The 18646-nt window shown below is 43.2% G+C and overlaps 1 protein-coding gene across 1 annotated transcript in view; it reads left to right on the top strand.

Moving 5' to 3' along the window:
- The first annotated feature begins 1872 nt into the window (after window positions 1-1872).
- Window positions 1873-18646, top strand: part of LOC134483152 (uncharacterized) — a 757250-nt gene continuing 740476 nt past the window's right edge. The window contains exon 1 of the mRNA XM_063278401.1: window positions 1873-2267. Within this exon, the coding sequence (XP_063134471.1) occupies window positions 2123-2267 (145 nt within the window). The 5' untranslated portion in view covers window positions 1873-2122. The remainder of the gene's footprint in view (window positions 2268-18646) is intronic.

Consider the following 18646-nt stretch of genomic DNA (forward strand, 5'->3'; position numbering starts at 1 on the left):
ACAAGGACCTTTAGAATGGATCCATTTGCCTGCTCCCTCCCCACGTTTTGATTCCTTATTATGATTTAGTAGCTCAGCTCATTATGGAGGGTAGAGAAGGATTAGGGGATATTGGGTAAAGATTTCGAATTGATTAGAATACCCTGCACCAACACTCAGGTTGAGTGGTTGCTAAATTTTTCTGGTTCCTTTGCATTAGCTTTTGTCTCCTTTAAGGGGCAAGTGTTATATCATCTTCCAAAAAATCCTCTGTTACATTTTCTGAATTGACAACAAGTTATATTTCCTTCTGCCTTCTCTATGGAGCCTTTAGATCAAGGAAAAATATTCTTTACCAATGGTTCTTCAAATGGAAAAGCCATTCGTTATTGTTTCTGAAACTGACACCAGGACCTCCTTTACCTCAGCTCAAAAGACAGAGTTATATGCAGTTATTGAAGTTTTTTCTCATTATTCCTCGATTCATTTTAACCTCTATCCTGACTCTCAAAATGTGTATAGACTCTTCCCTGTTATTGAGATAGCTGTGATCAACACAGACAAAACAACAATTAATACCTTATTACAAAAATTATAACAATTGGTGCGTCAACGCTTGATTCCTTATTTTGTGGGACATACTCGGGCTCACAATAGTCTTCCTGGACCTTTAGTCACAGGAAACTCATATGCAAATTTATTGACTCAGGGTTTGCTTTTAGACGATGTTAGTAGAGCAATCGCCACCCATGGTATTCACCACCAAAATGCTCAGGCACTGAGATATCAATTTTCTTTGACTAGAGAGGCAGCTCGTCAGATTGTAAAACATTGTTCTGCTTGCCTACAACACTTCCAGCTTCTCTGCCTGGAGTTAACCCTCAAGGACTCAAGCCTGGAATCCTACGGCAGATGGATGTAATTCATGTTTCATGTTTTGGAAATTTTTCCTTTGTTCAAGTTACTCTTGATACCTTTCTGGAGTTATTTTGGCCACAGCCAGGACGGGAGAAGCATTCAAGGATGTACAGCAGCATTTGTTTGCTTCTTTTGCATTTATTGCCATCCTGCTGCATCTGAAAACTGATAATGGTCCTGCTTATCAATCTAAAGCCTTTGCAAACTTTTGTATTAAATTTGTTATTAGACACACTACAGGCATTCCATATGATCCTCAAGGGCGGGCAATTATTGAGAGATCTAACCAAATATTAAAGACACAAATGGCTAAGGTACAGGGAGGAGAATTAAAATATGTCTCCCCCACTCACTTATTATCATGCTCTTTTTGTAAGTAATTATTTGAATAACCAGATGTACATCTCTCCTGAGAGACACAGCCAGAATACAGCAAATACACAGGCGAATGCCAGCAGCAAACCACTGACCTGAGAATGGGACCCCGTTTGAAGGAATCAGAGAAAGGACCGAAAGAGTTGGAGGGGCTTGAGACCCCATATGAACAACAGTGTCAACCAACCAGAGCTTCCAGGGACTAAGCCACTACCCAAAGACTATACATGGACTGACCCTGGGCTCCAACCGCATAGGTAGCAATGAATAGCCTAGTAAGAGCACCAGTGGAAGGGAAGCCCTTGGTCCTGTCAAGGTTGGAGCGCCAGTGAACTGGATTCCTCGGGGGAGGGCAGTAATGGGGGGAGGGTGGGGAGGGGAACACCCATATAGAAGGGTAGGGGCAGGGGTTAGGGGAATGTTGGCCTGGAAAAGAGAATGGGAATAACCTTTGAAATGTAAATGAGAAATACCCAATTTAATTTAGATGGAAGAAAAAGAAGAAAAGGGAAAAAAAGATTCTCAAGGTAGATCTGCAACAGCGCCATTGCGATCCTAGGGAACATCACCATCCCTTAGATTTGCAGAAAGCTGTTTCATCTACGTTTAAGGGACCAGATGTTCTTCTCTCCTCCGCAAGGGGGCATGCATGTGTCTTTCCACAGGATGCCGAGTCACCAGTCTGGATTCCGGACCGCCTCATCAGATCATACAATCCCAGGGCAGAAAAGCAGAAAGTCTCCCCTCAACAACCGACAGCGAAAGATGAGAGCGGAGCGTGCCTCATTCCTGATGACGCCAGACAGCTCTGAGCAGCGCCTCACTTCTGCTTTCACCAGGCTTCAGCTGCATGGTCGCTCATCTACCACGCTGTTGCCAACTTGGGATCAGCTTCAAGAATTGGTCTCTGCTGCAAGAGATAGCGTGCTTCCTCTCCGCCTCCCAGTTACTCCCTCCAATCTTCTCCTGCTATGCTTTCACTTCTCTTCACCCAGGTAATTATTTTTCTCTATGCTGCTGCCCAAGACTCCTACTGGGCTTATTTACCTGATCCTCCCTTGTTTCATGTGGCCCCTTGGGAATTTGGCCTTGTCAAGGTGAGGAGAAAGTAGTTCTTATTTCAAAGAACGAACTTTGACTTGCTACAACTATTCTGGAATCGCTGACTCCCTTCCCACATGCTTTACTGTTAAAAATGACATTAAAGGGTGTTTCTCTTTAGAGGAGAGAGAGTTAATTTCAGAGTCTCCAACTCCTCGAAAATATGCTTGTAGTGACGATTCCACCAGTCAGCGAGACATTCAGTTTCTAAAATTATTTTTACCTTTTAAAGGAGGCTTTCATTATTTTCCTCCATCTTCTTCAGGTCCTTTTCCTTCCCTTTTGTTTGCTTGTCAGAATGGCGAGGAGCTGATCTCTGTTTGGGAGAATATTGCTATTAATGGCTACCCTAAATGGTGGTCTTGCGGTTTTCTCTCCAAAGCTGCGTACTTTACTCCCTTTAGCCCTACAGCTCAAACTTTTAAACGTTTAGATTGGTCTGTTAGTAGTCCAGAACATGATTATCTATGCAATTGAATCAGTATAGGTTTACCAAAGGAGATGCTTCCTTACCGACCTCCCCTGCTAATGCCTGGTTTGCCCCTGGATGGGCTTCCCCTACCTTTCCCCCAATTTTTAATTCCCACTTGCTTCCTGTTCAGCCTGATCTATAGCGTCTTTGGCTGCTCCTCATAAAGTAACCCTTATTAGACCTCGTTCTGAGGTTAAGAGAGTTTCTGCTTCCGTTTTAGCCTGTGTGGCTGCTCCTTTCTCCTTTCTTTCCTCTGAAGAGCATGGCGGTTTTTCCCTTGTCAGGATGGTCATGGTGTTTATCATGTTACTTGCATAAATTGTCAATTATCTAATTGTCTTAGTGTTACAAGGAAAAATGTTTTTGTCATAGTACGACAACCTCCTTATGTACTTTTGCCTGTCTATGTTAATGGGACATGGTTTTTTGATCCTGGCATAGAGGCCATTCATCATGCCTCCTCTGTACTTCGTAGAGGTAGGCGTTTTGTGGTTGCCTTAATTCTGGGTCTTACTGCTCTGATTGGTGTAATGTCTCCTTTTGCCTTATCTACTACTTCTTTGGTTAGAGAGGTCCACACTGCTCATCTAAGTTATCTAAGAATGTTAGTATTGCTTTATTGATTCAAGGAAAGATACATGGAGGGTTTGAAGACAGGGCGAATGCTCTAGAAGAGGCAGTTCTTTATATGGGACAAGAAATTCAAAATATTAAGGTTAGATTATTAGTACAGTCATTCTTTGTTTAGAAGGAGTGTGTTACTCCCCTGCCTTATAATGAGCCAGTCCCGCATGCCCATAGCTTATACACTGTCTGCTGGAGTGGGGAACACCCTGCCCTGCCCTGCCCTGCCCTGCCCTGCCCCGCCCCGCCCCGCCCCGCCCCGCCCTGCCCTGCCCAAAGAGCAAGGGTTAGCCCTGCTCCTGCCAGTCCCTCGAGCCCATAGCTTATACACTGTCTGCTGGAGTGCGGCTTTGCTCTGCCCTGCCCTGCTGTGGTTTGCATTGCCCTGTGGGCTCTCACTTCTTTGGCCAAAGACTTTTGAGATCTGGGCTCACCAAGCCCTGCACTAGGCAACACCTAGAAGCCAGAGCCAAATGAACAGATGCCAGGCTTGGCCCTGGGGACTGGTGTCTCCCCCTCCCCTGAAGAGTTCACCACTCTAGGTTTACTTTGCAGGAACCCCCGTAGGTGGCAGGCTTGGCTGATCCTCACCTGTGAGCCTGGGATAGTGGTGGGATGTAGGGTTGCTGGAAGACTTTCAGGGAGATGCAGGCCTTTCATAAACTCCTCAACCATCCTGTGCCCTCCCTGGTTCGCTCGCCCCGTAGAAGTTGGGAAGCCACTTTTCCCTGTCCTGTGTGACTTTCCCTGCATAGTGAGCTCTCCTGCAGGAGATACTTTCACATGCTTCTTTAAAAGCACCTGTTCCTCAGATCTAGATCAGCTGTGAAAACAGGCTTCTTCAAGTCAGGGTGAGAGCTACCCCTCCCAGCTCAGAGCTGCAACACCATAGGATCCTCCAGCCCCAGTGCTCGATGGGTCCCATGGAGGAGTTAGAGCAAAGTGCCCCTTCTGCGAAGTGACTCAGAACAGAAGGCTCAGAAGTGACAGTCAACCCCCAAGTGCTTCTTCCAGGAGAAAGCAACCAGCTCTCCCTTTTAAACAGTTGTTGCCTCACATATGACCCAGCTGTATGACTGGAGAAGATTTCCTGGAGTTTAGTTGCCCAGAGTGTAAGCATTTCATGATTCTAAGACAGCCTCAAATTAAAACCGAAGACTCTTATTTTAAAACTTTTAAAAAATGAATCAAGTATAAAATACCAATATGAAATAATCATAATCAGAATTGAGCTAATTCCTGTGAAGTCATTTAGTTTTTCATTTTCTGCTTCTATTTTCAAGGCATCTAGAGTAGCACTATCTGAGATCCTAAGGCCTTCTATTATGGTGCTACCCATTCATTCCTGTCTCCTTGAGGACTTCTCAGGTGACTTAAGAAAACCTGATTTCCTTTCAGATTGTCCCCAGCTGGTGTGATCTCTCTGTCGATGGCCCTTGCCAAAAGCTGCAAAGGCAATGTGTTGTTTTACAACGCAAAATTCCAGACATTAATTTACCAATAAAGTCTCAGGAGTCAGATGCTGTATTTAAGTGAAGCTCCCAACTGTCCTTCCTAATTCACTGTTCCCCCAGAAGAAGAGCACTGTAGCTCTCTCTGCACACTTTCTTAAAAATCCTACAACTGAAAGACTTTCCATTGCCCTACTTATCTTCATTTCCTATCAAGTTGTGCCTTGATCTGCTCTAGACCTAAGTGCCCTTTAGCTTTGCAGTAAAGGTGTGAGGTAGGTGAGCTGGACAGTAATAAAGTCCATGTTCACAGTAAACAAAGAGCTCTTGCATTAAATGTCTGTGCCCTGGCGATGCTATATCACACAATAGTTTTTCATTAAATAATACATTCATGGAGATCATAGTGTGATCAAATATTTTGTAACATAACTTAGTAATGTTCTCTCTATTACATAAGTCAAGTACTATCCTGTGTATTCTGGCCTTTTTCTGTCATGTCTGTGTGCATCACCATGGGAATCCCAAGGAACATCAATCCTGGGCTTTTGAAACTGTTGCATACAGCCAACCGGGGACCAAAACCACCCAGGAGACTACTGATACTTGACACACATAAAGTCACCTCCCTATTTTCATATAGTTTATGGCAAGAGGTCACCACTGCTGACCATGTCTCATTATCGAACGTGCTTCTAAATGGAAGAGTTGGGGTAAAGGAGGTCACCCCACAAAACACAAAACACCCATCTCAGATAAACATGTATGGTTTATTGAATCCAAACATACATGAATTTCAGGACACAATTAAAAGTCCTAACCTAAGGATAAGAGATATAGAAGAGAATTGAGATTTCCAGTTCATAGGTCCAGTAAACATCTTCAACAAATCATAGCAGAAAACTTCCATAAGGTAAAGAAATAAAAGGCCATAAAGGTACAACAAGCCTAGAGAACGCAAAATTAATTTAACCAGAAAAATTTCCTCCATTCACATAATAATTAAAACACTAAATGCACAGATAAAAGAAAGAATATTAAATGGGTAAAGTATAAATATCCAGCAACAAATGAATTCAGACCTATCTGAATTACACCAGACTGCTCAACAGAGACTCCAAAAGCCAGAAAAAATTGGGCAGATGTAATGCAGACCAAGGCTACTATAACCAGCATAATTCGCAATCACCATAAATGGAGAAACCAAGATATTTCACAACAAAACCAAATTTAAACAATATTTTTCTTTAAGAGAGCACAACAGAGGATAATAGGAGGAAAACTTCAAGACAATGAGCTAAACTGTACCCAAGAAAAACCAAGAAACTAATCATCTCTCAATAATTTCAAAAAAGAGAAGCACACAAACATAATTTCACCAATAACTAGAAAAAGAAGAGAAAGCAGCAATCATTGGTCTTTAATATCTAACCAGACCTTCTGTCACCAATCCCCCAGCTCCTAGGGAACAAACTGCCAGCCAAAGGATATACAAGGATGGGTCTATGGTTCTAGGTAACTGTGTAGAAGAGGAGTGACTTAACTGGCATCCATGTGGTGGGAGGCCATTGACTATGCTGAGGCCTGTTGCCCCACCAAAAGGAGGTCCTAGAGGTGTGAGGTGGGAATGGATATGTGTGGGTGGGGGATACTGTCATATAGGCAAAGCTGAGCAGAAATGGGATGTAAGATTTGATGAGGGGAGTCTGGAAACTGGGACAACATTGGAAATATAAATAAATAAAATAACCAATTAATAAAATATAGCCACAAATAAAATAAAAAGCAAAAAGGTAAAAGAATAATTACACCAAAATAAAACAAAAGAAATCCCTGTAGTGGATTGGTCTAATTCTTCTTGTGTTTAATGCTAATTTGTGGAACTCAAGACTGGCAAATCCCCAAAAGCTGACCCTGCTCCCAGTTAACTGTGATTATAAAGAAGCCAACAGCCAACAGCTGCACAGCAGAGAGATGGGGGAGGTGAGCTTTGAGGGCTTTGCTAGAGAGGATCATGAGGAGGGAAGAAGGAAGAAGAAGCTGCCAAAGAATAAAGGAAGAATGTGTGATGGAGAGGAGAGAGGAAGAGGACAGCAGCCATGGTTAAGGGAGAGGAGCACCTGGTCCTGAGGGCTGTCCAAGGGGAACAAAGAGCAGCCAAGATGCTACACAGTCAGTAAGAGTTGAGCGTTATTGTTTGGAAAGTAGATCTGATACCATGGAGGGCAGGCAGCTGCCCAGCTACTGTGCTGACTAATGCACACTAAAAATAAATTTAACACAATATGTATAACCGGTAAGACAGCTCTGTAGAGGATCCTAAAAGGAATACTTTAGTTTGAAGGGAAGCATAAAATACTAGAGAAAACAGGAAATAATTTAATAAAACTACGACAGTCAATCAAAAGAAGCCAATAAAAACCACAAAAATTAACAAAATGACAAAATTTAATACATAGGTTTAAATAATATTTGCACGTCACTAAACTCAATTCCCCAGTAAACAGACATACATTTAGCCAGAAACAGGATCACCATCATGAGAGATGTAGAGGATATACTAGGGAAACAGACCTAAGACACAGGTCCCTATAGCAATTCTGTGCAGTTTCTCTGTCAATAAAAACCAGCAAGTTCTAGAGTTAAATGTCTGTGTTAGTGCTGACCTACACCACCAGACATATATTTTCTTTTAAGTAAATAACAAATCTTGGGTCTTACAATGTAATCAAATATCCTGAAACATGAGTTTGCAGTGTTCCCTACATTTTTTAAATCAAGTACTTTGACTACCATTTTGGTTCTTTCTAATCCTGTCTGAGTGCATCATCAAGGGATTCCCAAGGGAAATCAGAAATGGGTTCTTGAAGCTGTTGCACAGGGCCAGTATAGACCTAAGTACCACAGAAGAAACCTTGATTCTTATCACAAGGGATCATTCACCATCCCTCTTGTCACATAACTTATGGCAAGATGTCACCTCTCCTGACCTTAGCTTCTTCTCTTAATGCTGCTGAAGGGAAGATTTGGTGTCAAGGGGTCTGGATTCAAACCACACCAACACTGAATTCATTTAAATAGATGTAGTTCATTGAATGCACACACCAATACAGTTCAACCAGAGCAATAGCTCACAACTGTGTACTGGACATTTCTATGGCCCAGCTCATTGCAAGATCCACATGGGCTCACGCACAAGGGCTGTAAATGTTGAGTCTATGGGCCCTGACTCAGGACATTTTACACATAATTGTTCCTATTTTCCTTGAATCTGATGGGTCCTATGGGAAGCTTATAGTTGGGGAACTTGTTAAGATTAACAAACCTCATAATATACAGAACATAACAGGGTATGTGACCAGCACCACACAGTTCAGTGTCAGATTATTTTGTTTTGTGTTAGCTTGTTTTCAGCATCCATGATGTGGAGGCGTATTACAGCACAATAGGAAAGAGCTGGCTGCTGTGTAACAAATTTGCCGCTGTTAAGGTAGGTGTGGGGGCAAGACCTCAGCAGGGAAGGAGATGATGTGTTTGATAACTGAAAGGAGCTGTCTCAGCTGTGTTTCTCTGCCTGCTCAGTGCCCATTCAACCTCACTTGGTCCCTGAAGAGGAACTCAAGGTCTGCCCCCCTGCTGCCTGTGAGCCAGGAGTAGGCACAGAAAGGCATGGCCACAGCGCTGGTTTCCAATTCCTCAGTAATGCTGGATTTCCACTAACGTACTTGGATACACAAATACAGTGTGGTAAGTTACAATACATACTAATCATTTCTTACATAGGGCAGCAGTTGATTGACTACAACTAATTCTATTTAAAAGAGAAAGAAACCTGGCTCTTGTGGAAATATACAAAGAAATATCTACGATGCTGGGGAATGAATTCTGCCATGGACTGAACTCAGAATGGGGGGGGGGTTGGAAGAAAGATGCATGGTTAAATAGCCCACCAGGTTCACATTGTGTCAGCTTGATTTAATTTAAGGACAAAAAGGGGAGTATCTCTAATGGCTTTCTTTTTAACCCTTGAAAGGATCCCTGGGGACTGGCCTCAGTACTTCGTACTTCTTGCTGGGGCAACAATGCTCAAGGAAGCTTGAGACGGTCATAGGCACAGTATTATGCTAGATATACAGAGTAGATAATACTAAGATGTTCAGATGGTGATATCCATTTATATATACTCTTAATGTGGACCTAAGGAAAGAGAGATCAAGGTCCTTACAATAGAAAGATCAGTTCCATTTTTTTCTACCATTCCAAACTGAACGACTGGTAGGGAGAGAATGGTAGATAATTGAGAATTCATAGATGATGCTTTGAATGAAGAGTGGGTTTCTGCGCTGGTTTTAGACAGGGTCTCAAGTATCGCATGTTGCCCTCTACCTGGTTGGCCAGGTTCTCTTTGAGCTCAGATAAACCTCCTTCCACTTTCCAATACATAGGCTTACAAGAGTGGCCTCCAAGGACTGTGAGGACAGCATTAGCCTGTGACAGTTGAGGTGTGCAACCCACAACTATAGTTTTAGCCACGATTTTCCATGTCTACCAGCTATTTCAGATTGTTGCTGTTCTATGCCTGACAATCAAGGACGCAGAAAAATAACCTGATAGAGAACAAGGGCATGGTGATCACATCCTTGCCTCTTCTGTATGTTCTGGATGAGGTTTGTTAAAATTCCAATATTGCAAAAAGCTTTATATAGGGCCCATCACATTAAGGGTCTCTGTGCACTGTTCTATCTAAAATGGCCCAATCAGAACTGACCACCAGATAACACTTCCTGCAATCTTCATATGAGAGAGAAGCTTGAGCTTTTTGTTTTGATTTTTTCTTTTCTCTTTCTTATTTTTTGCTATATAAGTTGAGAGAAAGAGAGTTGGGGCCATGAATTTGCTCCCAAAATTTGAACTATGGATGTGATCAATCAGTGTTAGTGTGTGCATTCTATAAAGTATTCATTCTTTACTATGATAGATGCTTCTGTGTTTGGTGGGGTGGCCATTTCCCAGTGTACAGGTGCTGGGACCTTGCTCTATCCACTTAATGATGTTTATAGCCTCATTTTAGTTGTTTATGTGCACCCCCTATGTCTCTTGACTATTTTATTTTTCTGATAGAAGCTCATGGTACATCTTACTCAGGCTTGTGAGCAGTGCTCCTTTGGCGACATTGGTGCAGAGAGGAGAACCCCACAAGCAGCATGAGGTTCCGTTCACTGGTGGCTCCAATATTGCACTTTCCTCTGCCAACTGGTCTCCACACTTTTCCTAGCACCATAAAGACTTCAACTCTTTCTCCTAGGAATTTATTGGCAATTGTCAATTGCTAAGCACATGACTTCATGAGTGTTCCCCTAACACACACGCATGTTGTAACCTACCATGCAGACTATTTCTTGATGTGATATAAAGCACCTGTACATAATGAGACAGGAGAACTTTTGACTGCATATTCAAGCTGGTGTGAAATCTCAGGAAGTTTTAATGGCTAACATTGGTGAATGAGGACGATTTGAGTTAGTGAGACATTTTGGGGCAAGATATGGAAGGAAACATTCATTTAGATGCATAGGAATTACTAAGGTTTTTTTATACTCAAGCCTTGAGGAAAATTTGGCTTTAGAAGGAGGAGATTCCCAGTGCTCTGCCCCAGGAAAGTCTCCTGGAAAGGGCCCCTCAGCTTATGCTCAGTACAGGGAGATTATTATCAGGAAACAAAATCTGCTCCCCATGACATCAGCTGTCCCTTCTTGGACATTCTATTATCTCCTAGAGAGTTCTTGGCATCCTCTGTGATGTCACCAGTGTTGTAGTGACGACCAGTGCCCTAGTTTCTCTCATACTGAGTCTGGCGGTTACAACCTAAGACATGTTTTCCCGTCTTAGGAAGCGTTTTGGGAGGGGGATCGTCGATTCTGGAGAGACTAGAGTGAAGGAGTCTGGCCTTTCCTCTCAAAGTAATGATGGACAAAGACAGCACTTCTGGGGAATGTCAAGTAAGCCATGGGCAGTATATTTTGAGCTTCCTGTCAGGGGGGCTGGAGGCTTAAGCTGACCTTTCTAGCAATGGGCCACAACAACTGGAGCATCTGAAAAGGAATTGAATTTCCATGAATATCACAATTCTTAAAGTCAAGGATTTCAGACCTTTAGTTTCCCCATCCCCACTGTGAGGATAAGGTAAGGCCAATGCTATTATACTGTGAACTTCTGGCCTTTACTTTTCAGTTCATTTGTTCTGTTACATTGATATAATAACCTCATCAGGAGTCATGGAGGGTCCACTTTTTCTGAGTTTAGACAGGGCAGCAATGTACTTCACTATCATTGCTTCTTTAAATACAGTGGATATCTGACAGTAGGAACAGGGAGAGAATTGTGCTCCAGGCAATAACCTTATGTTCTTACACCTCCTCTGATTTCTTCTAACTGGCATGGTCATCGTTTGCTTTATATATTAGAGGTTGTATGTTACAAAAATTTTTCTACAATACCAAAACTATTTGGAACGTGTAGACCAAGATTCAGCCTGTAACCTATTCGCACTTCTGGGGCATTTGGTATTTCACATAGGGACACTGATAAGTCTGTTGAACATATCCTCCCTGGAAATGCGTTTTAAATCCAAAGTTGTTGGCTTAGAGTATCAGGGTAGGACATCTGAGTGTCTCCAATCACTCAAGTTTTGTGGATGGTGAATTTATCATCTGAGTTCTGAAGCCACAGGGGTGAGGGTCCTGAAACCAAGGTGTAACCTGTTCAGCTGATAATAATCCTGGAGAAGCCATCTCCGTGGTACATGTAAGCACGTGATGTCCGGCATAGGGAACACCTGGCTGCGTAACTCTCTTGGTCTCTATAGAGTAGTGGGAGAACTGAGATCCACTGAGGATAGACCAATCTTTTTGTTTTGATTTTCATTGAAGTTTTCTTTTTGTTGTTTCATATTTATATGTTCTTGTTACTATTTTTCACTTTTAAATATTTTTAAATATTTTTATTCATTTTAATCCTGTTTGTTGTAAAAATGTATTTGTTATGAATAAAAATTGAATTCTATCTCTTGACTCTTAAGACCATCATTCTTACTCAAGGGTTCTGTCCCCTCCTGTGGACCTAGAACTGACAGCTACAGATGGATCTCTGCATGTTCCATGGAGCCTGGCCTAATAAGTGAATTCAAAGTCACCAAGGGGTACCCAGTGTGACAGTGTCTTTTGTGTGGATAATGTGGCTGTTTCTCTGACACACACTTTATGATGTAATCACTGACACACTTTACCCAATTGTTAGGGTCCATGTGGTTCTTCTGAGAGAGCAGCAGATGCTCTACCCTGTGAGTCATCCCCACAGCTCCTGTAGGTGGCTTTTGTTATTCCACATGAGGTGCTGTATTAGGTGGACAGGATCACCTACAATTAAATAGAGAGATCTCAGGAGATGTGTGTTCACAGGGAACTTACTGAGCCGTGCGTGCTCAGTGTGTTAGGTTGTCAGGCATCCCTACAGGGCTCTGGTGTTCCCACTCCTCATTGTGGGTCAGGATCATCCTCCAGCACCTCTTAGTGTCCATATTAGAGCAGATCTTTCAACTGTTATCAATGATGACCATATGTATTATGCACATCTGATAAAATACAGAACAGAAACTAGCTTCCTCTAGGCCAGCTTGGCATAATCAGTTTTTTGATTGTTAACGAGAAAATTATTTTAATCTGAGCCATTTAGGGAGGAACCTCAAGAACATCCATAGTGAATGTAGCCTGCAGCTGTGAACACAGGTTTCTTTTGGAGAGCAGGCCTGTGCAAGCCCAACCTAGGTGGGACAGTTCAAGCTACCCTTTTTCCATGGCCAATCCGGTATCATATTGAGATGTATTTTTTCCAGGTGACTGATTTCCAATTTATGGAATTGATCTAACTTACTGAGAGTGGAGGTGAGTCAGAGAGTTAAAGTACAGAAGGAATAATCCAGAATGTCCACAAAAGCTTGCTGTCACCCCAGGGCTTTTAAAAGCTCAGCAGCTAGAGAAGCAATGTAGTATTTGGGTATTCTCATGCTTAGGTCTAGTCATTCATCATAAGCTGAACATGACACAAAAAGAGTCATCTGTGTCACAATAGAAACTAGTTGTAACTAGATTCACCCCACACTATCACATCACTACCGTATTTGAGGTTCTCAGTTACTATCTAAGACCCTGGAAGAGGCCTGGGTGTTGCTACACAAACTCATGATTTATGTCTTCATGACACTGTGTGCTTTGTTCTGTTAATGCTACCATTGGCATACAATACCTTGGATACTTTGTGCTGACATCTGTGACCTGAGACAATAGTTCATGTCATCCTAACCTGAATAAACTGTCCTTAGCGTACAGTGTTGTAGGAGGGGCCTTCTTTTCCTATGAGATAGCAAAACATTACCACTCTTCAGTCAAGTCTGTCAGCCATTGTCTAGTGCCTGTCTTGAGATGTCCACCTTTTCAGCTGACAGTCTTCATCCAGGCTGCTCTGTAATTTTGTAGAAGATTAATTGGTTCCAGCCTTAGGATTTAATTCTGTGTGACTGTACTTGCCAAACATGCTCAAAGCCCTATGTTTCAGCCTAGCCCTCTGTGCTTTAGAGAAAGAAAATAAAGAACCACATTGCACTTGAAGTTTCTCCTCCAACAAAAGGAGAGCCTGCACAGGGCCTTTAAGTAACTCTAAGCCCCAGCTTCCCCACAACTCCCTCCATCAATTCCATTATTGGTGTGTTTTCATTACTACTCACTTTCTTCTTTGTGTGCAAAGAATGTGCACCATGTCAGTAAAGTGTGTGTGTGTGTGTGTGTGTGTGTGTGTGTGTGTGTGTAGTCCCTAGTGAAAACTGTGGAGGTACATGCAGACTCATGCTACTGCTGTCCCATGGCACCTTGCAGGGAACACTGAAATGGTGGGCTACCTTACGACAGCCTAAACCAGGCTATGCATGGTTTTCAGTAAGATTTTGACGTCATCACCACTACAGAGAGCAGAAACAGCTCAGCAGTTACGTGTTGCTGTTAACAAGATGAGGCCAAACCTCATCCCATAGAATGTCAGGTATGATTTGATGGCAGGAAATTAATTCAGGGCTCAAATCAAATCAGTCAATTACAAATAAAGTGAAAAATACAAAGAGTCAAGAGAACCAAGTCCTGTGTGTTGGGTTTTTTGTTTGTTTTATTTTTTTTTGTTTCTTTTTTTGTATTTTTGTTGAGAAGATCCACCAGAGAGGCAACCCCTTCCTCAAACAAACTGCACACCAGAGACAATACCTAAATTGACACAATTAGAAATGAATGGGGGAATCTAACATGAGGCAATGAACAAATTCAACAACCATTAGGTCTTACCTCAGAGGCCTTTACTCCAGAAAACTGAAAATCTATTTGATATTGGTATTTTCTAGACAGATAACAATTACCAACATAAACACAGATCTGGGAAGGTACATGGATAATTCTCAGAAGAAAATAGATACAGTCAGTATAGTTTGCCCTCCCAAAATTAAAAAGCAAAATTTCTGGACCCTATGGCTTTAACGCAGAATGCTATCAGACTTTTAATGAAGACCTAATAACAATAGTGCTTCAATTATTCCACTATATTGAAAGAGTAGGAACAATGTCAAACTCCTTCTCTGAGGCCATAATCAACCTGATGTCTCAACCACACAAGGAGCTCCCTACAGAGAGTGTAAGCAAGCCAGGGGGCCAGGGTGAGTGCTCATGGTGGGAGAGACTAGCAGAGGTGCTGTGTCCTTGGTGTGCACAGGCTTAGGGCTGGGGCAGGGTGCCTGGTGAGTGTCTGTGGCCACTTGAGCTGGGTCCCAGTGGGCGCCCAGGGAGGTCACAGGCCAGTTGTGCATCTTCTACCTGTCTGCGGGGCTTCTGGCCCAGCCAAGCACAGCCTTCATCCTGGACAGCCACAAGGACAATGAAATCAGGAAATGGGGGGATCCCCTGAGACTCTCTGGCTTCTTTCGCCCTGCACTTGCAGTTGCAGCCAGAGGAAAAGCAGCTGTGAGTTCCCCAACTCTTCCCAACCACTCAGGTCTCCATGCTTTCCCACTCCAGAGAGAAGGAGGGCAGGGCAAGCTCTGCTGCTGCCCGTTCCATGCACCCAAAGCCTAACTTTTGTCTGGAGGTCACTGCTTGCCCCTGACCCTGCCCCTGACCATAAACTTGCCCCTCCCCCTACTCCTGACACTGCCCCTGACCATGAACTTGCCCCTCCCCCTACTCCTGACCCTGCCCCTGCCCAAGGCACCTAGGGGAAGTGAGGAGAGCCTGAGGGACAGACCCCAGGTCAGGACCCCCAGAGGCTTGTGTCTCCCTTTTCCTAGAAGTGTTATCCTCAATTCTCCACACTGGGTTTCATTTGCAAGGAACTGGCAGTTGGAGGGCTTTGCTGAGCCTGGGGTAGTGGTGGGACTTACGATTGAGGGAACTCTTTCAGGGAGATGGAGGCCTTTCTCAAACGCTCTGAAATCAGGTACCCTTCCTGGTTTGAGAGCCCTGGGAAAGTTGGGAAGCCACTTTTCCCTGTCCTGTGTGACTTTCCCTGCAGGGTGGGCTCTCCTGCAGGAGACACTTTCACAGGCTTCTTTAAAAGCACCTTTTCCTCAGATCCAGATCAGCTGTGAAAACAGGCTTCTCCATGTCAGGGTGAGAGCTCCCCCTCCCAGCTCAGAGCTACAACTCCTTAGGATCCTCCAGTCACAATGCTGGGTGGGTCCCATGGAGGAGTTAGAGCAAAGTGCCCCTTCTGAGAGTTGACTTCTGAGAAGAACAGACCAGAGAGAACAGAGTGCATCCCAGGGGAGAAAAGAGGCCAGAATGATTTTAAATTGGAGAAAAACCCCATATCCACCATCTAACAACTTTAGGGTGTGTGCATGTGTGGACTTCAGAACCTTAAGGTCAGATTTTCTGATAACAGCTGCTAGGTGAAGCTGAAGTCTACTGTGGGTGGGATTGTCCCAGGCAGGGAGGGAATCTGACTCTGCAGGCCTGGCCAGCTTCTTCATTCTCCTGAAACTAAGTGTTGGTCAGCTGTAAATCCGAAGTGAGAGTGGTTTTTGTCAACTCAAATGGATGACATTTCAAGTCTCACACATTATGTGAGAGAGACACATTTAGCCACGGGTGATTTGAACTTACTTCTGTAGAAGTGACTGGGAGCCAACAGAGGGAAAACATTCTTGCCTTTAGCATTCTGTCTGTATTAGAGACTACAGGGACTGGCTTCCTGGACAGACATGGCCAAGCAGACACACCGTGTAATGGGGAAAACCTGAGGTAAGAAATGTCCTGGGGACAGTGATTTCAGATTGTGCCTTTACCCAGGAATCTCTGTTGCCATTAAGGCAAGCGGCCTTGGGCCTGCTAACTTGTCACTATGTCAGGGTGTCTCTGCTCTTACACCTGCATCAGGACCTTCTTAGATGAAGTCCTCTCTTTAAAAAAAAAATGTATATAATGCAATGTTTCTCAAACTCTGGGCTACGACCACTCACAAAGAATGTATATCAGATACCTTGCATATTATGACTTATAAGAGTAGCAATATTAGTTATGAAGTAGTACTGAAATAATTTTATGGTGGGAGTCATCACAGCATGAAGCGCTGTATTACAGGTGTGCAGCACTAGGAGTGTTGAGAACCACTGCCATAGAATCTGACAGATGGGAGCAGACCAGAAAATATTCCTCCATTCACATAACAATTAAAACCCTAAATGCACAGATCAAAGAAAGAATATTAAAAGGGGTAAGGCATAAATATGCAGTAACAAATGAATTCAGACCTATCTGAATTACACCAGACTTCTCTCTCGTTTTTTTTTTTTTTTTTTTTTTTTTTTTTTTTTTTTATTAACTTGAGTATTTCTTATATACATTTCGAGTGTTATTGCCTTTCCCGGTTTCCGGGCAAATATCCCCCTCCCCCTTCCCTTCTTTATGGGTGTTCCCCTCCCCATCCTCCCCCCCTTGCCGCCCTCCCCCCAACAATCTAGTTCACTGGGGGTTCAGTCTTAGCAGGACCCAGGGCTTCCCCTTCCACAGGTGCTCTTACTAGGATATTCATTGCTACATATGAGGTCAGAGTACAGGGTCAGTCCATGTATAGTCTTTAGGTAGTGGCTTAGTCCCTGGAAGCTCTGGTTGCTTGGCATTGTTGTTCATAAGGGGTCTCGAGCCCCTTCAAGCTCTTCCAGTTCTTTCTCTGATTCCTTCAACGGGGGTCCTATTCTCAATTCAGTGGTTTGCTGCTGGCATACGCCTCTGTGTTTCCTGTATTCTGGCTGTGTCTCTCGGGAGAGATCTACATCCGGCTCCTGTCAGCCTGCACTTCTTTGCTTCATCCATCTTGTCTAATTGGATAGCTGTATATGTATGGGCCACATGTGGGGCAGGCTCTGAATGGGTGTTCCTTCTGTCTCTGTTTTAATCTTTGCCTCTCTATTCCCTGCCAAGGGTATTCTTGTTCCCCTTTTAAAGAAGGAGTGAAGCATTCACATTTTGATCATCTGTCTTGAGTTTCATTTGTTCTAGGCATCTAGGGTAATTCAAGCATTTGGGCTAATAGCCACTTATCAATGAGTGCATACCATGTGTGTTTTTCTGTGATTGGGTTACCTCACTCAGGATGATATTTTCCAGTTCCAACCATTTGCCTATGAATTTCATAAAGTCATTGTTTTTGATAGCTGAGTAATATTCCATTGTGTAGATGTACCACATTTTCTGTATCCATTCCTCTGTTGAAGGGCATCTGGGTTCTTTCTAGCTTCTGGCTATTATAAATAAGGCTGCGATGAACATAGTGGAGCACATGTCTTTTTTATATGTTGGGGCATCTTTTGGGTATATGCCCAAGAGAGGTATAGCTGGATCCTCAGGTAGTTCAATGTCCAATTTTCTGAGGAACCGCCACACTGATTTCCAGAATGGTTGTACCAGTCTGCAATCCCACCAACAATGGAGGAGTGTTCCTCTTTCTCCGAATCCTCGCCAGCATCTGCTGTCACCTGAGTTTTTGATCTTAGCCATTCTCACTGGTGTGAGGTGAAATCTCAGGGTTGTTTTGATTTGCATTTCCCTTATGACTAAAGATGTTGAACATTTCTTTAGGTGTTTCTCAGCCATTCAGCATTCCTCAGCTGTGAATTCTTTGTTTAGCTCTGAACCCCATTTTTAATAGGGTTATTTGTCTCCCTGCGGTCTAACTTCTTGAGTTCTTTGTATATTTTGGATATAAGCCCTCTATCTGTTGTAGGATTGGTAAAGATCTTTTCCCAATCTGTTGGTTGCCGTTTTTTCCTAACCACAGTGTCCTTTACCTTACAGAAGCTTTGCAGTTTTATGAGATCCCATTTGTCGATTATTGATCTTAGAGCATAAGCCATTGGTGTTTTGTTCAGGGAATTTTTTCCAGTGCCCATGTGTTCCAGATGCTTCCCTAGTTTTTCTTCTATTAGTTTCAGTGTATCTGGTTTGATGTGGAGGTCCTTGATCCACTTGGACTTAAGCTTTGTACAGGGTGATAAGCATGGATCGATCTGCATTCTTCTACTTGTTGACCTCCAGTTGAACCACCACCATTTGCTAAAAATGCTATCTTTTTTCCATTTGATGGTTTTGGCTCCTTTATCAAACATCAAGTGCCCATAAGTGTGTGGGTTCATTTCTGG

The sequence above is a fragment of the Rattus norvegicus genome, chromosome 19 (genome assembly GCF_036323735.1).
Source record: "Rattus norvegicus strain BN/NHsdMcwi chromosome 19, GRCr8, whole genome shotgun sequence".
Taxonomy (NCBI): Eukaryota; Metazoa; Chordata; class Mammalia; order Rodentia; family Muridae; genus Rattus; species Rattus norvegicus.